Source organism: Rhagoletis pomonella, unplaced genomic scaffold, assembly GCF_013731165.1.
Source record: "Rhagoletis pomonella isolate Grant_MI unplaced genomic scaffold, Rhpom_1.0 Rhpom_scaffold_00002, whole genome shotgun sequence".
NCBI classification, from domain to species: domain Eukaryota; kingdom Metazoa; phylum Arthropoda; class Insecta; order Diptera; family Tephritidae; genus Rhagoletis; species Rhagoletis pomonella.
In genome coordinates, this window is record NW_023458556.1 from 45,554,907 (window position 1) to 45,580,690 (window position 25,784).

A 25,784-nucleotide genomic window follows, 5' to 3' on the forward strand; every position below is an offset into this window, starting at 1 on the left:
TTTATTTCACCAGATTGGTGCAGCATACATGAGGGAAGGTTTGAAAGTGATCCCAAGCCTCCGAATTTCTAGTTTAGGTGGGTCCAAATGAAGGATTTGAGCTTTTGAATATACATACCTATGTGCTGATTCGATGAAAGCTTGTCATCGTGTATAACCACCAAAGAGACTTACTTCCGTTAAGAAATTATCTTCTTCGTATGATTTCCTTTGTAAGTAGTTACGGTTACAATATTTGATCTATTCTCTGCACTCTGAAATCCAATTTTTTTTTTTTAACATTAAACAAGAAGAATCAATGCTTCTGGTGGTCATTGCTGCCTACATGCCAATAATTTTATTCCATCTTCAATCCACGAAAGCAATCCAGCAGCAGAAAATGTATCTATATATATGCATATATCTCCTCCATAAAACTTCTCTGTAAGGCCATTTTCTAATCACTCTTTTTATGGTAGATTGTATATTCAATCGTCTCTTACTCCGTCGGTAAGTACTTTAGAGCGCTAGTCGAGTGCTTTTGATTAGTCTTTCAGTTTACGTGATTTTCTGTTAAATTTTTTTCCTTGAATGTTTGCTAGATTTTCCAGTTTGTGTTGACTTGTACAAGCGATATACCTATACGCTACAGTATGCAATTGTTGTTAACTACATATTGTGTTTAGTTGGACCGGGGAGCTATTAAATTTAAGAATAAGAAATTCAATTGCAGATTACAACAGTCAGAAATTTATAGACTCGTATTTAGCGATTACTTACGTCTTTTTTTTCGTTGATTCGGTTCACAGCACGTTTTTTTATAGAACTTCAGTTGCTATGTGTATGTATATATGTAAATAATGTATAAACAATGTACATTCATATATGTATGTATTAAGTGTAGTCTACATATTTGTCTCGATGTCTACAACAACAAAAGCACACATATAAAACAGATGGAAAATAAGAAATGAGAGAAAAAAAAGACTGATACGCAAAAAATGCAAAACGGTAACACAAAAATGCAAACACAAGACAGAAAGCACACACACACGCACTTAGACATTTGACAAGCAGTTAAACACCAACTTACGAAAATTTTATTTAAATATACATACGTTGTTATGAAAAAAGCAAGTGGGGATGTGAGCAAAAACATTTGCAAACCCAAGGGCGATACATATGTATGCTTATGTGCATACCTGTGAGCGCAAGACCAAACTCAAAAGGCCACGTGGCAGAATTGAGTGCTTTTGGGCTATACTTATAGGTACATTTATATTAGGGTGGTCCAAAGATACAAAGTAAAATCTGCTATTTCTGGTATTTTCTTGCTGACACCCCCCAGAATTACAGGAAATTAATTTTGTTTTTACTTAAAGTATAATTAAACTCTCAACAGGTTTAAGGGCTACTTCTTTAAATTTTTAGATATTGAATTTTCTAATGCAAAGTGCAGATTAAATATCAATTTTGAAGAAATTTGATAATAAAAGCTAGTTGAAAAGAATTATAGGGCTAAGACAAAAAACTGCGTAAGAAAAGTTTTAAATGTTCAAAAAAAAAATTCAGCAAAATTTAAATTTCCTTTTTTGAATTTTTTGAAAAATTTTTGGTATGCAGTTTTGTAGCCTAATTTAATACAGAAAAGTTCAATTTTCACATTGCTAAGAAATCGCGCTGGTTTTGATTTTTTTTGCTGAAATTTCGTTACCTTTTGGCCACTGTAAACTTACACTTTATTTTATTAAAATTTAATAGGCTATGAAACTGCATACACGAAATTTTACTTCAAATTCCAAACAAAAAACTTTATTTGGATGAAAACTTTCTTATAACATATATGAAGAATTTCTTGATTTTTTTTTTCATTTAAGGGGAACCCAATAATTATTTTATTAATAAAATTCATAAAAAGGAACAGGAGAATCTCTGCACTTTTCAATTAAAAAATAATAATAGAAAATCCTTCAAGAAGACCTTTTTTAATAGTAAATTTCGCGTTTGCACCACTGTGCGGCAGACCGGTTAAACATTAACCGATTTCAAAATAAAAAATACTGGTCTCATTACTTTCGATATTCTTCAGTTCTGGTCGGGTGGCCAGCAAAAAGTTTTGGACCACCCCAATGTATAACTATATACACATGTATGCAAATGTGTTAGCCTTGACTAAGCAGGTGCGATTTCTTACATTCCCAAAGCAGAAGAAAAAAATTATAACTAAATTGAAAAAAAAAACAAAGTTCAAAAGAGAAATAACAAATCAGATGATTAGAGCATTGAAAGAATTTAGAGACTGTCGTTTTGAGTTATGGTGGTGCTTTCTACTGAGCCATAGATATAAGTACCGTAATGTGCTACCGCATTACTAACAGAACATCGTACAAGATGTACAAACAAGTGTGTAGTGACAAAAATTGTTACGCATTTCACATTTGTTTGTGTATCGATGTATGAACATTTTCCTTGTTCCCTAAAATAAAAATAAAAATAAAAACTAAACACATAGACACTCACAAATTAAACATAATAATTTATAACCACAAAAAAGAAAAAATAAATAACAATAAAAACACGCTTCAACTACTAATATGCTTACTACTGCAACACATAAATGCAACATAAAACATTTTCCGCCTATATAACCACCACACACCCTGTAAACAAACTAACAAATCCCCCAACCAACTAACCAACCAACCGAAAACTAATCAACAACCATCTTACCCAATCCAATCTAACTTTACTTCACAATTTCAACACAACCAACAACTACAATAACAACAACAACGCCTTAACTTACAAATAATCAACAAACAACAACAAATACAACCAACCAACTAACCGACCTGATGATCTCCATAAATTTCAATCTGAACTATAAAATAAATAAAATAATAACGAAAACAACAACAACGATTTCTTTCGAATAAATAAAAATACATACACATATGTATATATGTATGTGTAAATATCTACTATGTGATAACAACAATGACAATAACCACAATAACAATAACAATTGTCATAATGTGAATTTGCATGTTTCGCCACAACAATAAATAATTACTTGATATCAATATTTACCTACACATATATGCCTTTTGCATATAACAACAACCGTAATATTGATATCACCAATATTCCACAAATGTCAACAACAACATCAAAAACATTTCTACCAACCCACCACCCCCCAAATAAATCGCTCATGCCACTTACCTAACTTGGCAATCAATAACAAAATATATGTAATTTAATTAATTTTCCTCAGGTATAAACAAGCGTTTGGTTGTAGATTTTGCCAAACTTTATTGAATCAAACCTTTCAGTTACCCTTGCCAGATTTTTGCACACAAATCGTTGTGTAAGAGATTTTTATTGCGAGCATTTTGGAAATATAATAAAGAAAATTTGCAAAAATGTAAAAAGAAACGTGTATAATCTGGAACGTCATAAAACACAAGTTGTGTCACCATCTTATTCTTCTTGTTTGACATTGTAACCGCTGCGATTTTAGTCCGAGTCCAATAATGCACGCCAGTCTTTTCTCTTCTGTGCCAACATACGTTAGTTGGAAATGCCAAGTGAAGCTAACAGCCTAAATATCTATCTCGAAACGAGCATTCGTTTCGTCTGCCTAAAGTTTCGTTCGTGTTTCGGTACTGCATAAGTCGAACTCGACGGACAGCGTGACCAAGATAGCTGTACTTTCTAACACAGCTCATCGTTTCATCGGGTTCAGTATTCGCTCGCCAATTTCTAAAGACCCAAATATCATGTTCATGCTGGTTGCCAAATAAACGAAGTCTTCGTCTTTCCGAAATTCTAACTTCAATAGTGATATGGGTTCCGAGAAAGGAATGCTCTGAGGGTTTGCTTGTGGCATGAGATATTTTGCTCTGTCCTTTTTTATCACCATACCCATGCAAAAATCTGGAACAAACGGTGCTGTTGTTGTTGATCCTTCTCCCGCATTTTTTTTTTCAAGAGTTGGCATATGGTGGATACCTGGTCTATAATGCCCTATGCTCCCATTCCTCCTGCGTGCAACGGCCTCACACTCCTTAGGAAGTTGTAAAGGAGTCTCCTTGGCCGCTTCGCAAAAGCGACACAGGTCGCTGGACCAGATTCCTAGTTTATACAGGTGCCCTATTAGCCTGCAATGGCGCGTTAAAAAACCTGTTATGTTTGTCAGTTTCTCTTTTTGGAGATCCATGAATAACCTATATCTTTTCAGATTGTACCCTCCTGATGTAGACCAATGGTGTTACGCCAGTGCAGTTCCCTGAGTTTAGTATTTTCCTTTCAGAGCATTTTCTTTATGGTGTTGGGTCCCATAACACTCAGGTCCTATCGCGATCGAGGCAGCGGCCGTTCTGGCCAGATTATCAGCTTTCTCATTTTCTACGACCCCCATGTGCCCTGGTACCCACATCAGTTGAATATCATTAACCTCCGCCAGAGCACTAAGCCTCTCTATACAATCCAAAGCCAAGGAGGGCTTGATCTCGAATGATGAAAGAGCCTTAATGCCATCTATTTTGATTGCAGCGGCAACATTATCGACTAGTATTGCAACTGCACACTTAGACCTGAAATATAAGACCAGTTGTCACATCACGTGTTGAAGTTTCACACTCTCTTGCTGAACCACTCAGTGTCTCTGGCGCATAACATCATCCATATTGAAATTTCTATCGAGAACCATATTTTAAGCGCACCAGTTTGTCCATTTTGGGCCTCGGTTCCCTCTTAGATGTCTTTCCTAATCGAAAATAATCTGGATTTTCCCATGACTGTGCCACCTGTCGCCGTGGGAGGAAATCTAAAAACACGTCTGATCGAGATTATACCTATCCATAAATCCAGAAGCAGATGCTTGAGTTCAAGCCCTGTTTTTTCGCTATGACGGTGAACTGTATTCTTCTTCAAGCTAATCTTCATATCTAGAATTCGGCACAGGCTACGGGGGTTATTTTTTTACTTTTTGTAAAAAGCATAAGTTACACTTTTTCCAGTTCCGTCTCCTGGAAAAGAGAGTTTGCAGACAAGTTCCACTGAACTGGTGAGAACACGCAAACTTGGAACCTGCTTCTTGTCACATTGCTCCAAACTTTTCTCTCCCCGAACTCGCTGTCACAGCCCTGCCTATAGGCATTCGCCTTTTAAACTCCACCAGACAATTTTCTACTTCAAATCCATTTAAGACTGCAGTTATTAAATTACTAAATTACTGAAAGCTAGTTCAATGTTTGGAAATGCTGTTAGGCTAAAATCCCTGAAGTTGATTGTGTGTTGAACATTGCACAGCAATCGAGAATAAAGAATCAGAGCAAGCTAGTTTAGCTGAGGTTACGAGGGCGCGTATGGAATGTGACATACTCTCACTCGGAGACATACTTAGTGGTCACTTAGTGGCTCACTAAGTGAGCGTCAAAAAGAGGCACATGCCCCTAACCAGATTTCCTATTTGGAGAGAAAGTTTAGAAAATCAAATGGTATCCCTCTCTCCCAGACTGTTGTGCAAGCATGATCCCAAGACCTTGAGATGCTTCGACTATATGTAGACGCGGACAGCTATACAGAAAGTGGTCAACTGATGATCGAGAGCCAATATACAGAAGTATAAAAAGGGTATTTCTGAAATTAGACTTATTCGTGGGCTAAATATCGTTCTGTTAGAAAGAAATATCACTTGCGTTCGCACGACGTGTAGATCTTTTAAAAAATTACGCACAAATAAAAATCTCTTGCACTACATTAAGTAATTTATAAAAAAATAGTTAGTAAGGGATAAAATTTAAAATCGGCAAAGCAAGAAAATTTTTATTGGCAGAGTGTAAAAGTTCATAAAAATAACTACTGATATGCAGTTTACAAAATGTGAGAGTTTTCTAAAATATAAATTTTTCGAATATTTTTTAATTTTACAAAGCAAAATACGAAATGTTTTCTAAAATGCTCAGTTTCTTCCATATTGAAATTTGCAAATACATATGTATATGTACATATTTATACCCAAGCACATGTGTGTAGAAAAACAAATTGTAAATTGGCTATGAATGATAGGCAACACCTTCTCATTTACAATCAAGTAAAATATAAATATTTTTTTTTTTTTAATTTTTGGTAATTTCAAAATTTCATTAAACATTTTATTCGCTTTCGCTTTTATGTAGTACCACCATTATGAATACGCCAATTTCTTATTTTAATTTGGGCATCCTTTGCAATTATTAAACTTACTAACAAATGCACCCTTATTGTTTATTATTATTATTATTTCCTTTTTTAACTACACCGTTTCTTATATGCAATTTATTACATAGAATCCACACGTATTTACTCGTATTTACACACGTATCTACCTGCATACTTACTTACATACGTACTTACATACAATTGACTGGGATAAATCCAAATATCAATATGAATAATTGATTTTAATGAAGATCACTTTTTATTATTGTTCAAATTTTTCATTCAACCACAAACCAAAAATAAAACGTACATATCTACCTACGCACATACGTTACCACTCGACAAATCCAAAAAAAAAACTGTTAATTTTGCAAATTAAATCAACATCATCGCATCACCAACAAACCAATCAATCAATCAAACAATCAATCAATCAACCAAAAAAAAAACATGATAATCCAATATATTACGTCATTAAAATTTGAACCAAAAAAAAAAACACATAAAACCAAAACCATGAAATAAAAAATCAATATAAAAATTACGCAAATATGAAATGAAAAATCTTTAATGCCATTTCTAAATCTAAATAAAACCAAATTATTTAAAATTCCAAATGCATGCTAATGCATAATTTAAACAAAAAATATATATGCATTATATAATAAAATGAAATAAATGATTCAATGGATGTGAATATGTGGCTGCTTTCGATGGAATGATGACGTCAACGACAAACGCAACGACAACGATAATGATGATGATGATGATTGCGGTAATTACAATGATGACGTTGAACGTCTGGGAGTAGACGCAAAACCACTACCCTCAAGTATGATCCGCCATACTCGAAAAAGCCCATCGCAAAGGGCTATGCCAGCGCCGCAGCTACTGCCGCCAATCATCACTCGGTTGAGGAGGTTTCACTGGATGGTTCCAGCAAATTGGTGTACGCCAATCAGGCAGGCTTCAGGTAGGCAAGCGTCATATATGTATATGCTCACAGTGCACTTCAGTCAAAAAACCATACCTCCAATATTTGTTTCAAATGTTTATATGTAACCTTTTTTTCCCCCCTTCTTGCAATTGTAGGGATAAGAGCATACATGGCCGCCGTTATACTGGCGGCGGCGAAGATGATCAGGCCCATTCTGGTAGGTACCCAAACATTTATGGTTTAACTAAAAGCACACTTGAACAAAATGCTTTTATTGCCATAACTAAAAAAAAAAAAATTATTTACTAACATTTGCCCACTTACCTTCACATACTTACTCTATTACATATTAACACATATAAGCACATATATACACTACCACATGCATACTTGTTGACGTTCCACCTAATTGTGCTCAGCCCTGATTATGATTAGTGTTGTTAGTTGCAATAATACGTACTCTAATTAATGAAATGAGTCTCATCTACTAACTACTACTACAAATACCTAAATACAAACATAGTACATCCATATGTTGTAACTACTAATAACTACTTGTACTCGTACTTGCATACATACTTATCTAATAAATAAAATACTTACATAACTGACAGTTAGTTAGTGCTTGTCGTGCTGTCGTTAAAAAAAAAAATATAAATAAATTTCGTCGCATTCAATGTTTTGCCAGTTTCAATTTACATACTTACTTACTAAACTTTAGTCTAGTCTAGTCTGTTTATTGTCATTAAATGCGCTTCAAATTTCTGCTTACAGTTTTTTTTTACTGCAACACAATTGATTTTATCTTCAAATAACAAATTTGGGTGAAAGAAAAGGTAACCCAACTATTTACATAAGTAAGCTGTGGGAAAAGGGAGCATGTGAAGTGTATTGCGAACATTCCAAACGAAAATGAATACCCAAATAGTTATATTTATTACTTAAAAAAAAAAAAAAAATTTATATGGGACAAGCCACGTCAGGCCGACCACCATTTTTGATTTGGATGAATTTCTAACAGAACTTTTATTTTAAATATAGCAAAGTTTTTCCAAAAGATCCAAATTTCACAATTTGCCGAATTTTGCAGAAAAGTTTTTGAAAAAGTCGAATAATAAAAAATTATAGAATTTCGAAATTTAAAATATTTTAAAACTAAAAGCTTATAAGCTTATCCTTACTCCTTACTAATATTATAAATCCGAAAGTGAGTTTGTTTGTTTGCTACGCTTTCACGCTTTAAATATTCAACCAATGATCATGAAATTTTGGTTATTTAATGATGTTTATGACTAATTTAGACTCCACTTTGATGACCATCAACGAATAGCGCTTTGGGCCAGCAAGCCTTTGAAATTGGTTTTTCAAAGTTTAAAAATTTATATGAATAAAAATACACGCCTTAAAAGATTCAGGGTCTTTTAAGATCAGTTAGAGTTTCTAGAAACAAATTGAGTAAACAATTTATATTTATACTAGATCGCCCTCACCCGCTTCGCTGAGTGTATGAAATTTTTGCGTGCTACATTGAGTAAAATTTATTTCAAGAAAACTCAATTCAAAAACAGGAGCTATTCGTTGATGGTCATCAAAGTGGAGTCTAAATTAGTCATAAACATCATTAGTTAACCAAATACTTGTTTTTTGTAGCATTCTCAAACATGAACCTTTCAAGCCTTTAGTCAAGCAGGCTAGCTTTATAATTTTGATGATTCTAAGATAGGGCTTGCCTGTGAAAACGACTTTGCTCCAATAATCATCTACATGTTCAGCCACCCATTTTAAAGGGTTGCGCCGGTATTGCTCGAAATTGGATCTGGAACTTCCTTAAACAATTTTTGGCACTCATTCAAGGATAAGGAAGAACATTTGAAAATCCCCTTTATTGCGAATTATTGCCGTCATTTGGCATGTCGAACACATTTTGTGGACATAGACTTTCCAGCACTCAAATGAGGCATTTTGGGCTCCCACGGATGAGAGCAAAGAAAAACTACCTCAAAACACACAAGATACAATGAATACATGGAAGAGCAAGTTCCACTATTAAAATCTAGCAGATTTTCAGATGATATTCAAATCCTGGTTGTCGACGTCGACGTCGATGTCATTTTTTCGACAAAAAATAGCTCTCATCAGTCCAACTCCGGTTTTCGGTAGTTTTGCGAGGAACACCTTCCTGCAAAAATTCTGTGGTCATCGTAGCTGACGTTGGACTTGCGAGGGCTATCCCAGCAAAAAATCGGTAATCGCTTTTAGTGGTAACGTGTTCTAGAAGGCATAGCGTTATAATGCCTTCGAGTTTTTTCGCTTCTTTTAGACATTGCCGGTAATGCAAAGTAGAATGTCCTACAATATTTTATTTGTTTCGCCTCTTTGTATCATTTCGGGGAATGCAAAGTAGAATACCCTCTAATATTTATTTCTTTTTTAATTCGCTACTTTGCTTCATTTCGGGGAATGCAAAGTAGAATGCTGCATCGTAGTCAGCTGAAAAATACAATGAATATCCAAAAATTCTTTTTCTACCGTCATAAAAATCATGTTTTGCTTTGTTCAATTTGCAGCAAAGTTGAAATCAGTCAATGAAGTGAAGCACAAGAGTGAGGAAGTACAATTTTAAGCTTAATTAAATATGCATGTATGTACATACCGATTTTTAAGTAAAATCTAAATACCTAAATACATACATATGTATGCATAAAAACTGATTTATACAAATTTTAATCTTTTAAGACATTTTCTGATTTCAATTTAATATAAATAAGTATGTACTTATTTAGGCATTCTACATTAGTTTCTCTGTAAGGAATTCTTTGTTCGCTTCTCTGGATTCTGTTTATCCATCCGTTCTCCCTTCGTTTGAAGACAATGCTATGGGTAAGGGCTTACCGCCAATGACATGCCCATGTTAAAATAATGCCTTCTTGAAGCGAAAGGGTACGCGATTCCCATCGCCTAGATCGTTTTCACTTTCCTTTCTGTGGTAATCGTGCTTTTTGCTGGGATGTTTTGACAAAAAAATTACATCGACGTCGACAACCATAATAGGTCCGATTATTTAACACAAAACATCCTATTTCCTTCTTGTTGAAAGTACCCATTTTTTTATTTTTTTTTCATTAAAATTATCTTTGCGAAACCGAAAATTAAGAGACGATTTCGAGCCGATTGCTTGAGTTCCCAGCAAAAAACACGGTTACCACAGAAACGAAAGTGGAAACGAGCTAGGCGATGGGAATCGCTTACCGTTTCGCTTCAAGAAGGCCTTATTTTAACATGGGCATGTCATTGGAGGTAAGCCCTTACCCGCAGCATTACCTTCAAACGAAGGGAGAACGCATGGATAAACAGAATCCAGAGAAGCGAACAAAGAATGCCTTAGAGAGAAACTAATGTAGAATGCCTAGATAAGTACATACTTATTTATATTAAATTGAAATCATAAAATGTCTTAAAAGGTTAAAATTAATTAAAATTTTTATAAATCAGCGTCCATATGTATGTATTTAGGTATTTAGATTTTATTTAAAATCGGTATGTACATACATGCATATTTAATTAAGCTTAAAATTGTACTTCCTCACTCTTGTACGTCACTTCATTGACTGACTTCAACTTCGCTGCAAATTGAACAAAGCAAAACATGCTTTTTTATGCGAGACAAATTTCCACAGAAAGTAACGGTAGAAAAATAATTTTTGGATATTCATTCCATTTTTCAGCTGACTACGATGCAGTATTCTACTTTGCATTCCCCGAAATGAAGCAAAGAAGCGAAACGAATAAAATATTGTAGGACATTCTACTCTGCATTACCTGAAATGACGCAAAGTAGCGAAACAAATAAAATATTGTAGGATATTCTACTTTGCATTCCCGGAAATTAAGCAAAGAAACGAATTAAAAAATAAATATAATAGGACATTCTACTTTGCATTCCCCGAAATGAAACGAAGAAGCGAGATAAATAAAATATTGTAGGACATTCTACTTTGCATTACTGGCAATGCCTAAAAGAAGCGAAAAAATTGGAAGGCATTATAACGCTATGCCTTCTAGAACACGTTACCACTAAAAGCGATTACCGATTTTTTGCTGGGTTTGTACGTTGACTTCGCCTTATCTTCTTATCTCGTGGGGGAAGATACTGCTTCATCCTTAATTTCCAGATTCCTTCACTTCACACAAAGTAGGCGCGATTTTAATAAATTAACGCTGGGGTCTGACCGTTGGCACAATGGACAAACTATTTCTGAGTACTTGCCCTTCTATAATGTAAATTAAAACAGCTGTCAACTTTATTATAACGAAGAAAGCCTCTCGAATACTATGTATACATTATACACTAGAGGATCACCTAGTAACACAACTCATAGGCCTATCCGGTGCTGCCATAAGCGAAATGAGCAAATTCTTCAGAGAATCAAAATGGTTTGACCAAACAACATAGGATGTGCATATATTAGGGTGGTCCAAAATTGCACGTGAAAAAGTAAATCCGGAATTTAAATGTCCTCATGCTCTAGTATTGTTTTATATAGAAAAAAAACATACCCCTTTATTTAGTTCGAAATCTAAAAATATTCTGAAGATAAGAAAAAAATTTATTTTCAAGAATTCTATACCATTTCCCTGAAAATTTTGTTTCCTCATATAGAATACATAGAAAACTTTGAGCGCTTTTAGCGACCTCTAAATATCTTATGGTTAGTATACAATAATTCTAGGGTGTGAGAGCACTAAAATCCCCACCTTACTTTTTGGACCACACTGTTCATGTGTTTGATTTGTTTCGCATTTTTAGGGTTGATGGACAAACATAAATAATAAATAAATATAAAAAAAAATTTATGTTAATTTTTGGAGTCTCCAAAGAGGAATCTGAACTTTGACCCCACGCCAGTTTTGCAATCGCTTAAAACGTACACTTTATTATACAAAAATTTAATGCAATTTAAAACTACATACTAAAATTAAATTCTAAAAAAATTTAAAAAAAATTGTAAATTTGTAATATACTCATTTTACTCAACTTCGGTGTGAAAAAAATTCATAACTCAAATTATTGTAGAGTGCACCTTGTAATACTATACTTTAATATTGCGCAATAGTTAGAGCTACCATTGTGATTTTTTGTTAATTTTTTTTGAGAAGGCATATTTTCAAAAATTAATTTTTTTATCAAACAATTTTTGTGAAATCAAATGTAATATTTTTTCACTCCCCCTCAATCGGTAGTACCACGGTCACATATATCACATATAAATTTTGGTCCCGATTGGAGTCAGTTAGGACGTGTCGCAATGCTTATTGAAGAGTTCTAATTCTGGAATTTACCCACAAGGCTAAGGAAGCCAGAAAAAATAATGAGGCAAAACAGTTCTTCTTCTTTGTGGTCTGTTTAGAATCGATTTATCTGGAAGAAATCACTCCAATATTGAGGTTGGTTATTTTATAATTTTGAAATATGAAATTCTTATTCAAGCAACTTTATAAAAGTTGAAATAAGGGTAATGAATAACACTGGATTGTTTCAAAACGCTTCACAAGTTTCCTTCTATTTTCCCTGAATTGAGCTCGACGCAAGCTGGAAAAAAATTGGGCAATTATTTTGAAAACGCTTACAAAACCTGAATCCCCAAAAGGTTGTTCCATGGCTGCCGGCTTTATAACTTTAGCACTTTTGACTTGCTACGCGCACTTTAACGAACGTCAGCACAATTACTCTCTGCACTCTTTCAGCACTTTCAGCTGCACGCACTCGCACTTGCACACAGTTGCACCAGAAATGAAATTTAAAATGAAAAAGCCAGACTTTTTGAAATACTATATTATACCTGATTTTCTCTTCCCCCACTACTGCGCTACGTCAACGCATCAACAACTGCAACGCAACAACAACTACAATAACAACGCCAGCAGAAAAGGGCATACTAAAGAAGCACAGCTACGGGCTTGTGCACACCGAACAGTTGAAGGACAAATGGGGCGACGATGTACAGTCCGACAATCTCGAGCTTATTACACAACAGGACGGTGCACTCGGCGCCTCCACTAGCGGTGGTGCGGCGGTCTCCGAAGTAGAGCGCACCCTAAAATCCCTCAACGGCTATCACGAAGACATCCTCGAGGCATTGCGTAATGCGGCCTCACATCGTGGCACCGCCACCGGCAATACGCCAGTCGGTAGCGGCAGCCTAAGCGAAGAGATGCTACGCAAAACGCTGCAAGACTGCCAAAGTGCACAACTTGGCTATAGCGTGGAACCGTATAAACGCGCAAGCGGTTCCAAGTCGAGTTCACGTGAAAATATCTGCGATCCAGCGCAAGCGCATTTGCTCATCGAAAGTGCGGGCATTGGCGGGCATGCCGGTGCCGTGTTGCATCATCATCGATCACAGCATCAGCTGCATCAGCCGCCACCAACACTACAACAGCAACAACCGCCGCTGGACGACGATGATGCTCCATCGACTGGACCGCTGCGTATACGCAATCTGGAGGATCTGATACGACAGCTTGAGCATCATTCGTCGCGCCATATGAGTCCTAGCGGCTCCGAGGACATTCGAATGTCCGAGACGGAAGCCGATCGCCATTATAGATTAGATAGTTCCGCCGCTTGTAGTGAATCCTCGCAAGGGTTAGTAACGTTTTGCAAATACACATAATGCATTTAACAATTTCGATTTCAATTTCGATTTTGTTTATGTTTTTTGCTGATTTTTGCCGATTCGTAATGAGCGTTTTATGAATAATGTTTTTACATAACAACTATATTAATTTGATTTTCGATTAATATGGGTTTTTAGTAATACATACATACAATACATACATATACGAGTACATACATATTCCATACAACCCACATTCATACTTCTGAACGTATTTATTTCGCATTTAATTTACTGTGAATTTTTTGTATGTTGGGGCTGTAGGTGCCTATTTTTGGATAGAAAAGAAAGCTTCATTAACAACTATTTAAGTACTTAGTACATATTCGTATTTACATATATTCGTTCCTAGGTGATCAATAGTTACTCGTGCATACTATATACAATTACCTGCATATATGTATGTGTGTATGTATGAATGTACGTAAGTGAGATGCTGCAACCCGCTTTAACTGATGCTACATAAATCAAATCGTATTCCTATACCACTTACCACAAATACATACATACAATAGTGACAACAACATAAACGTGTCGTCCAGTAGAATTTAAAAAAAAAAACAAAAAAAAACAGAAAAATCAAAAACTAATTTAACATAAGAAAATAATACAACAACTACAACAATCACTATGATAAAACACATTGCACTTAAACTATTTGGAACTCTTAATATTCTTTCAGGATTTAGACTGGAATATCTGGTGTGATAAAGGTTGGTTACAGTTTGGTACTCTTACACACACATTGGCACCAAAAAAATCAAATGTGATCGTTGAGCGATAATAAGTAATACATATACATATACAAACTTGTAGTTGCAGCCAATACTTACTTAGTTTTAAGTAGAGTTTTTTCTATGTTAAAAAATAGGCACCTATATTCACCCTCAGATTATTATGTAAACAAATGGTTGCAATAAGAATCGCTTTAAATATACTTTTCATATAAAACTCAGTTTCTAAAGAGTGGTGCGCATCGGAATCTTTCGATGCATAAATTCTTGATTAACTTTTTTTTCTATTTACACCTTATTTTTTTTCATTTGAACTTACTGCGGCAAGAATTTAGCAGCAATGTCCCAAAAGTCGCTTGTTAAATTTTTTATAAAAGTCAAAACAATTTTCCCCCATTTGGTGGAAGTTGACACTGATCGTTCCTGACATAATATTTGGTCATGTACGACACTTGGTCGTTCCAAACATATCATATAATTATTTCAGGAGCAAGGGAAAGACCTTTCCCAAAGATATTTTGTACTCATAGGGAAAGTTTTTGAAGCGGTTCAAAATTTTATGATTTTTTTTTTAATGTGCCTCGCATTGAACTACATAAAGGCCGTTTTTACCACAAAAGTTAAGAAAAATACAAAATGTTTAAAAAAAAGTATATTAAAGAAAGTTATATGTGCACTGAAAAAGAATTTTTCGGAATAGAGGTGATTTTTAGGAAAAAAATATTTTTGGGAAAAAGAATTATCTTATAACAACAATACTTTAAAAAAAAAATTATTTCCTAGGAAAAGATATTTTTAACAAAACTAGACAAAATTTCAAATATATACATAAAATGTATGTAGGTATAAATGAACATGTAAAAAAAAGTTAATTTTCAGAAAAAATACTTACGTGGAAAAATTCAGGTTAAAGCAAATAATTTTTTGAAAAAAGAATTATTAGAAAAAAGGAGTAGTTTTGTAGGAATTTTTTTTGGCAAAAAAATACTTCACGAAAAATATTTTTTTAGAAAAAGTTATGTAGTAATTGAAAAAGATATTTAAGGAAAGCAATTTTTCATTAAAAAATTTTATAATTTTTTTTTTTAAAGAATTTTTAGAAAACAGAAGGATTTTTTTTTTGAAAGCATTTGAATTGGTAACAATTTTGAGAAATTTAAGTTGTAAAATAAGTAATTTATTAATTTATTTAGCAAAAATTATAGGATTTTTACCAACTTCATAAAAATATTTTTTTTTTAATAATTTTTTAAAAAGAAGTTTTACGAAACAGGAGGAATTTTTTGGAAATATTTGAATGGATAACAATTCTGAGAAAATCGAATTATAAAATAAGTAATTTTTCAAGTTTTTTACGAAAAATTATACGTTTTTTACGGACTTCAAAAAAGGAGGAGGTTCTTATTTCTACGTGTATATATTTAAGTGTAGGTGTGTGATCCAGATCGGTTTAAGGGCGACCTAAGATTTGGTCATCTGTAAGAAGTCTTCGAAAATAAGTAATTTTGTAATTTATTTAGGAAAAATCATAGGATTTTTAACGACTATAAAAAATAATATTTTAAAAAGAATTTTCTGGAAACAGGAGGATTGGAAAACATTGGTAACAATTTTGTGAAAATTTAATTTGTAAAATAAGTAGTTTTTTTAGTTTTTTTTAGGAAAAATTATATGTTTTTTACGGACTTCAAAAAAATCATACGATTTTTATCGACTTTATAAAAGTTTTTTTTTAATAATTTTGAAAAAGAATTTTCAGGAAACAGGTTTTTTTTTTGGAAGATGTTTTAATTGGTTACAATTTTGAGAAAATTGAATTGTAAAGTAATTTTTTTATTTTTTTAGGAAAAATTATAGATTTTTACGGACTTCAAAAAAAGGAGGAAGAAAAAAGAGTATTATTTTTTTTTTTGCGAAACTCCACTTTATTTCTCAAGCTCGAAACTTCAGCCCAGGGTTTCTTAATCTTCTTTCATAAAAATTATTATTCTTTCATTGGCTGTCAATTAAACAGGCGACAGTGCAATCTTAAAGATCAATGCTATGCCTAAAGTGCGATTAAAAACCTCAATGCAAAAGATAGCTACGGTATAAATTCTGAAAAATATTTTTAAAAACTAATTTTATTTATCGTTTTTTGGAGGTACATATTTTCAAATTGTTCCACGTCATTTAAGTCTAAATATTTTTTCGAAATATTTTGGCAGAAATCTTAAAATATAGTAAGTTTTATAATTCCGATGGAGAGTATTGCACCCTATGGTTCATATATTCTTTTTTATTGACTTCAACAGCGATTGTCATTGCAACCTTCAATAATATTTATGTTATCAGGCTACAAGCATATTTTCGTTACAGATCCTAATTTCTCATTGAATTTATTTATTTTCTTTTACTTCTTATTTTTTTCAAAATTTTCACAACACACAAGCTACTCGTCAAATTTTCTAGTGCGTGTGTGCGTGTATGTATGTTATTTCATTAACATATGTATGTATGAGAGCATAGAGTTTACCTACCTACCTACCTACCTACCTACATATGAATTGTGTTGTATTCGTCTCTGTTGAATCGCAGCTCAAATCAGCAAATAGCACAATCACAGAAAACTGCAACAATACATCCGTCTTACAGCAGTCGTTTGCGCCCGCGCTCCGACGAGGAGTCGCGCTTCGCCTACGGAAGGTACAGACATCCTCCTCAAGCTACAAGTAGACATCCATCGCATCAATCGCACTCACCTCATGCTTTCGGCCACCATACGCATCATTCGCACGCCCACGGTCATGCTACGCACGGCCCACACTCATCACATCACTCGTCGCATACACACTTGCACCAGGACGACGAGGGTATATACGAGAGTGCCGATCACCATGAACGTTCGGTGGTTGAGGCACGACTCGATCCGCGTGAAACACCCGACAGTGAGAGGTAGGTACTCGTTACATTCACTTTCGCTCACACACACGCTCTCTCTCTATCTCTCACTATCTCGCTCTGTCTGCCTATCTGCCACTTTACCTCGCTCTGACTCGCTCTATATATAAATGCATAATTGTCCTTCCTTTTATCCTGCATTCCTTGTATCCGCTATCCAAGATTCTTTTAAGAGCACCATATCCTTCTACTTCGTGTTAACCTTGTGTACATATCTACATATCGTCCGAAGAAGATGAAAAGACACAAATCCAGTTTGTAAAAATTTTATGAAATTTCAATACCACCTACACCTCCCATGCCAATTACCCACTACCATGCGTAGCATTCCCGCCCATCCGCACTCCCACATCCTCAGCCAATATGTAGACTCAACACTTAAATAGTTCTACTCCCACTGTCGCTTGCAAACTCAAACGCTATCCAAATTCCAATTTGACTTAATTTCTGTATTTCATCCTTCAACCCTTGCGTGCAGCCTTTGGCTTACGTTATCCACCCTCTTCCAGATATCCAATGTCCTACACTGAATTCCCAAATCCAATTGCCACAATCAGTTCGAGCAAATCCCCAATCTCCTTAATCCGAATTAAAATCTAGTTTTATGTCCACTTGTTTGAGAAATACTTATGTAATTTTTATTATTTGATTATTTAACTAAATTCGATTAGATTTATTTTACGAACTTTTCACAATTTAAGTTGAGACTTCTCCTTTCTTAATTAACTCGTTGTACGTAATTGTAGTGGTAGTATTGTGAACTGAAACCAAAACTGTAAAAAAAAACACGAGAGTAAAAATTATAAAATTATTAACTAACAAAGCTAATTTAAGTACTACTGTGCAATACACCTGAAATGTCATGAGTAATTTTACACGTAACCTAAGGAATTGAACGTCGACTTTCCTAAATGCATACATATGTTTGGCGTGCAGACTTACAAACATATACATATACAGTGGATATTTTGTATGATGACGTGTACTAACTAATTTTAGAGCACACAAATGGAATGCATTCCACACTTGAAAATACTTATATATATGATTAGTTTTAGATTTATCGTTGTTCCTATAGAAGTATAAAACGACGTTGATTTAATGAAATGAAAAGAATAAAAAATACATACTTAGTGACTAACCATAGCTGAAATGAATTGTTGCATACATACTTACATCTGTGTTGTGTTTGCTCCATATCCCTTTTTCATTTAAATTAAGAACGCCCCTACTAATACTTAGGTAAACACATCGGCAAACTTTAGCGCTAAGCTAAGGAATTGATCAGTGAAAGTGTTACCGAAAAACTCATTCAGCTATGTAAACCGCTCGCTTGCTGGAAGAACGTAATAACGCAAGATATAAAAATTTGATAAAAACGGGTCTAAAGCTTGGGTTTCAACACTGAAAAAAAAATTAATAATGACTCAAGTTGTGGTGGAATGATTGCAACTCAAGATCAAAGACCCAGGCACATACTATATAAGTAAAACCTCCAAATCTTTTCATTTCAAATTGATATTGTTTGCCACTCATGCCAATATGTCAACCCAGTCATCGAGGTGGAGAGCTACCAAGAATCTTTAACGTGCCTAATTGCATCAACCACCCATTCAAAATCAAGATGGAGGCTGGGCCAGACATACTAATGCAGAGAAAGCCGACGTCCTCGTGCGACACTTTGTCAATCAGCAAGTTATATTACCACAGTTACAATAAATACAAAATTGCACAATACCAAAAAAAAAGCTGACAGAAACGAAATCAATAATAAGTTCCGCCAACTACAATGGCAAGATAGCAGATGCTCCCTGGTACATTACAACTCACAATCAGCACGTTGAAGAAACTTTTAAGGAAATCAGCACAAAAAATATTATTGACCTTAAAAGCCACGCCAACAATGAAGTGCAACAAATACCCCTAGACGAAGAAAGACATCACAGAAGGCTCAATATCAGACCTACTATCGAGAAACTTTAATTAATTGATTGAACTATAGAATAATCACAGTATTGGACATATCTATAGTATCCCCATTTCAAAGTGCTATTATTTGCCACTAATGTTTAATTATTTATTTTTAAGAATTTTGAATTATAATACAGTCCATTCTCTAACAAAACTTAATATTTTGTCATTAAAATAGGCGATAGCCGAATCGACATCTGCTTTCGTTTTTAGGCATACATTGATCCCGTTCTATTATCTCCCGGAGCACACTGAGGTCAATTTTTTTTTTTATATGCCATATTAGATAAGAAATACGTAAGTAGTTTGCATAGATATTATAAAATTTCACGTGGAACAATTTTTTAGAGCATTTTAGCCCATTAGCTCTCCCACGAAAGGGTCCTTTTTATCCCGTTTTTGGGAAAACTGAGTAAAATGGCATTCTAGAAAATAATTCGCCGGAAAATTTCACTAGGGGTATTCTCAGACAAAATCTTTATACAAGGAACGCAAAAGTATACCGTAAATTAAAACCAAATATGTCTCCTTGTTCCTAACTATGACTCTAGCTCTTTTCAACTGTGACGGTTCGGGGCTTGGGTCATCAGTATAGCAATTATCGCTATCAGCTGAATCTGAGTTACACATGACGTCCATATGCGACTCCAGTGCAGGCCTTAATGCTTCTTTTTCAAATTCTGCATGATCACGAACTTCGAACACAATTTTTGAAAATTATTTAAGCATTTTTGAACATCTTAGTTGCTAAAACGATGTTTCGCCAAGCTAGAATCATTCTTATGAAAACAATTAAAGAAATAATAAAAAAGTGTTTACATATTTCAAGGAGACATATTTGTTTTTTTTTCTGTGTACTTTCACGTCCATTGTATAAAGATTTTGTCTGGGACTACCCCTAGTGAAATTTTCTGGCGAATAATTTTCTTGAATATTTTAACGCTCTAGTAACCTCCCTAATGCTATTTAATGCAGACTTTCCAAGAAAAAGGTGTCAAAACGACCCACTCGTGGGAGAACTAGTGGGTTAAAACCTTCTAGAAAATTATTCCTCATGAAATTTTACTATTCTAAAAATACTCAGGCCAAAAGATGCTAAATTAATATGACCATAAAAAGTACTTGAGAATGTAAAAAAGATTTAGAGGTTTTACTATATGGGTCTAGGTCTTTCTTGTGGAGTTTGAATTATTCCGCCACCATAAATGTTGTTGCACTGTGTTCTTTGCTATTGCAAACACTCATTGTTTCCAATTATAATTGTTTAGAAAAGTGTACATGAGTAAAATAACAAGGAAGAAAAATTTACTTCTTAATCCTTTTCCATTTTGTTCCTGTAACTGAAAACCTTTTTTCTGTTTGAGAATTAGAGAATGGAAAGTTTGCTCCGGAATTGACAAAAATTGGTTCCAAGGATTTCTTTTTTTATGAAATTGTAGAATATTGTCTCATTCACAGTTTTATATTTTTTGGTATAATTAAAAAAATAAAAAAGACTGATTTTTTTAAATACATATTCACAATGTTTTGCAAAATATTAAAAATCAATGCAATTTTTTAGCCGCTTAAATAATAATTGTATGGACTGTGAAGTAGAAGAAGCTCGGCCAAACACTAACATATTGTGTAAGCACCAATCTATTGTTATTATTATTGTTATTATTATTATTATTATTATTATTATTATTATTATTATTATTATTATAAAACTGCATACACAAAATCCAAAAGATTTAATTTAAAAAGTTAGAAATGTTGATGATTTTTTTTTTTTAATTTTCCTAAATTTGGTTGATACTTTGATTTATGTATATGGTTTTGGTTAAATCTTGAACAATATTTTTGTATTTTGGGTATGAGCAACAAATACTATTTTAAAAAGCAAACATTTTAATTGGTTCAATCATAAAACCCAATAAACAACTGGTGGCTTTTACAGTGTTAATCAAGTAGAACAATGCAATTTCCTTCTCAGCGATTAGCAATGCTTTAGATATCGAACCAAAGAAGGCGAGCTTGCGAATTGCAATCGAACTGTTTTCTTTTTTTTACTAAGTACTCTAATTTAATCAACTACTGGACAGTCTACATGGATATATTTAAATGGAGATGCTAAGTAGTAGGGGCGTTCAATCAAACTACCATATTAATTTTGTATCGCATTTTAGATTACTCCCATATGAGGCATTGTTGTTTTCACGTGAAACAAAAACATACCCACATCCATTCTTGCATAAATTTTTATCGTCAAACACGCCAATCATTCATTCAGCATGATCTCAACTAACTAAATACATAGATATTTATCAGTACATATTCATGCATATAAATATTCATAAGTAGTATCACTCATCGCACTCGGCTACATACATGCCATTGTAAATATATATATATACATATGTATGTATGCATATTTGTACATTTTCTTTAATTAACTCCTCGCACATTCCATTATAATTCAGTTCAGAAATTCACCTACTTACTCGCTCTGCCATCGCCATTGCCATTGCCATCAACTTCATTTCATTTCACTTGCATTGAAAATGTATGCCCTAAAGCTTGTGTGTGTACATTCATATTTATATACGAACATATACATAATATTTATACACATACATGTATGTATACAATATATATTTGCCACTCAGCTTATCAATATTCATTCAAAATACTGCTATTTATATACATATGTACATTAGGGCGGGTCAATTTGTATTAAATTGTAATTTACATATTAAAATAGGTTTCTTAGCATTTTTTTGTAGCGTCGTAAAGAGGTGTTTAAATTTTGTATTAACACATCCTATAAGGAGTTTTTTGGTATGGGGGATCCATTTCTGCATTTACATACCTTTTGTATTAACACCAACAGGGGTCGCAAAAGTGAAAATTTTCATATTTTCTTTGAAACTTATTTTCGCATTTTAGCAAATTCCACATTGACTTTAGACCCATGGTTTCTTCGGCAAATTTGCTGAGAATAACATTTAGAATCCTCCTATGCGCATAATAAAAATATGTGTCCGCCCTAATGTACATACCTACATACATATAAATATTATATACCCTTCACTGCTGTAAATACATAACTACATGCATATGTAATAATTGAAACACACAAGCAAGCGCACATTTATCTACATACATAAGTATGTACATATGTATATACACACATACATACATACGTAAACGTAACAATATACCTTTGTACATAAATACTATTTATGTATACATACCTACATAACCTACATACATATGTATTTGAATGCTAAACATTCACGTTTGTCTGTATGTGGATTGTGATATTCATTAATTGGTTTTGTTGTTGTTTTCTTTTGTCTCATTTTGATTTCGAATTTCTGCATTCTGTCTGACCTTTTGTGTTTGAATTTCTTTTTTTTATCATGCGTTCCATTTGCTTTTTGCATTGCGTTCCTTGCCTGCCTTTCTAACGCAAACTCTATTTATTTTTATCACATCACTGCAAATTGTTTGTTTTGTTTCTAAACCGTTTCGTTTCACTCTAATTTCATTTCTTGCGAGTTCTTAATTTTCAAATTTCTTTCTTTTTTCGTTTCGTTCCGGTTAAATTCACTTCGGTTCGGCTTGATTCGTTTTGCTCTGTTCCGTCTCATTTCATCTGTTCTGTTTCGTTCTATTCGCTTGCGTTTCGGTTTACTTCCCCTCGTTTCGGCTTGATTCGGTTTATGCTGTTCCGTCTCATTTCATTGCGCTTCGTTTTGTTTCATTCCATTTCGTTCCCTTGCGTAAATTTTGTTAAATTCATCGTGCTTTAACTTACAAATGTACACTCGTTTGTCGCTTTTTTCATTTTAAATTGGTTCTTTTCTTTTCGTTTCGCATCGTTTACGTTTTGATTTCGGTTTTCGGTTTCGATTGTGTTTTCGATTTAATTTCGTTATACATCCCCGAAACCCAATTCTTATTTTTTGTTATTCCGTGTACCGCTGTTCCTGTTATGATTATTATTTTCTAGTGATGACTTTATTCAAGCTCAACAACAGTTAGCCCGGTGGGCGAGTGAGGATGTGGTATCCGTCGTGGTATTGGATCAACAGCAATCCGGCACAATGTCGGATTCCCAACAATCCAGCGGCGTCGGACCAATGTCAACGGCTACAACGAGTACCGTTATACATCATCAACACCCGCACCAGCACCACGGCGATCATCCATCCTCGGCAGCGGCCTCAGCGGCAGCGGCGGCGGCGGCGGCGGCGGCGGCGGCAGCAGCAGCGGCAGCCAACAGCAACTCTATAATGGGTTTGGGGGTCGTGCCAAATGGTATAAATGTAAGTCAGAGGGACTATTACCCCTCGCCACCCTCAACGGAGACGGAAAGCAGTGGAAGTGTTATCCCACCGCTCAGCCGCCGTTTGCCTATGCCAGCCGATACAGGCCAACAGCAAGCGCAATTGCAACTGCATCAACTGCATCAGCATCAACAGCATCAGCAGCAGCATCTGCATCAGCAGCAAATGCAGCTGCAGCAGCAGCAAGGCGACACCACCAGCAGCAGCAACAACAGTCAATCAGGACAAATAATGGAGAATGGTCGATATCCGGAATATAAACACTGATCATAATGTCAATGCCAACAACAGCAACAACAAATACAACAACAACAACAACACGAGCAAGAGCTACAATAGCATAAACAACAACAGCAAACACAATAATAAATTGTATATAGCAAAGCACAGCAGATGATACACAAAACAAAGAAACAGCTAAAAGCAAAGCAATTCTTTAGAAAATTCAAAATTATTTACATATACAAATTGTTGTTGTACTGATGGGAATTCATGCATACATATGCCGAAATAAAAAGAATAAAATAAAATCGGCTACAAACAGGCAAACAACAAATTTATTTAAGAAAAAAGTAACATTGGCATTGGCAGTAATATTAGTTACTATATAGTTTAGTGCGCGTTGGCAACGCCGAATTCAAACAACAACAAAAAAAAACTATAGAAAAACAGTGGAAGACCAATCGGTCGTGCACGCGCGAGCGAGCGAACGAGATATCGACCGAAACCCAGCAATGTGATTTTATACAAAGTAGCATTTTAGGTTATTTAATATTTAAATAAATTTGCAAAAACAAGAAATTGGTAAAAAGACATTTAAACAAAATTTACCCTAAAAACTTAACGAATGAGTACTTAACAAAAAATCAATTAGAAATATAATGCCATTTTGTCTAAGCACTTAAAATTAGATAAACAGCAGAATCACAAATGGCTGCGCTAATTAATTAAGTCATACACGCACTCATACTAACATAAATGTGTGTTTTTTTTGTTAATCATATCCATTGTAAATACATACATACACACAATTCGTCGGCATTATTTAGCAAGGCTCCACAAACTTCTTTACATGCATTGCAAAAAAAAAATAAAAAATCGATGTACATACTTACGCATGTACATATACACAAATACATACATACGAAATTATATGCATAAATCACTTATCGTATACTTTATGCACATACATACGTGTATATTAAAATACATTTAAATGCATAGCTGTATTCACTTGCCAATTATCATTAAGCATCATTGATGTTTCTAATGCCCTTGTGTGGAAACCCTTACATGGACTACATGCAAATCCATATACATACATACATATGTACATAAAAATACTGCATATACACAAATACATTACATAATTGTAGTTAGCGAATGCAAATGGAATTCTGTGAAAAATAGCAGTAAGTTTATAAACCTGAAAATAAAAATAAAAATCACTGTTATACGAAACAAGTTGAAAAAACAAAATCAGTTAAATTTATAAATCCAGGCGAAAATCGGCGATTGAATTTTTTGCAAAATTATTTAGGGATTTCATTGGAATCCTTCTCTCTAAAATCATTAAAAAATTTTCGCGGAAAGCTTCAAATCCTACCTGCAGTTGTAAAAGAAACTATCCGCTGTGATTTCACACTTTTCTAGTAATTATGTACATTAGACTGCATCACTCTCCCTTACAAAAAATAATAGTGGGTACTGTTTTTCTATTGGAATTATAAAACCTATTATGTTTTAAGACTTGCACCAAAATATTTAAGAAAAATATTAAGATTTACGTGAACTGTACCGAGATTTGAAAATACCTCCAAAAATTCAGATTTTTATAAATAAAAATTGAAAATACCTCCAAAAATTCAGATTTTTAAGAATAAAAATGTTTTTTTTTTAAGTTTTTTTTGAAACAAATCACCTCAGATGACAAAACAGTTTAAGTTAAAAAAAATTTGCATAAAAATTTTTCAACCGAATATTGAGATTTCTGATGCTGCTTTTG

At 34.0% G+C, this 25,784-nt stretch overlaps 1 protein-coding gene across 1 annotated transcript in view; it reads left to right on the forward strand.

The window, feature by feature from the left end:
- The window catches only part of LOC118733695 (lateral signaling target protein 2 homolog), a gene marked incomplete at its 5' end in the record, with an annotated part of 35,417 nt that extends 9,939 nt beyond the window's left edge, over positions 1-25,478 (forward strand). Inside the window, 5 exon segments of the mRNA XM_036463206.1 lie at positions 6,998-7,159; positions 7,279-7,340; positions 13,049-13,769; positions 17,169-17,468; positions 23,443-25,478. Of these exon segments, the coding sequence (XP_036319099.1) occupies positions 6,998-7,159; positions 7,279-7,340; positions 13,049-13,769; positions 17,169-17,468; positions 23,443-24,046 (1,849 nt within the window).
- Between the last annotated feature and the right edge of the window lie 306 nt (positions 25,479-25,784).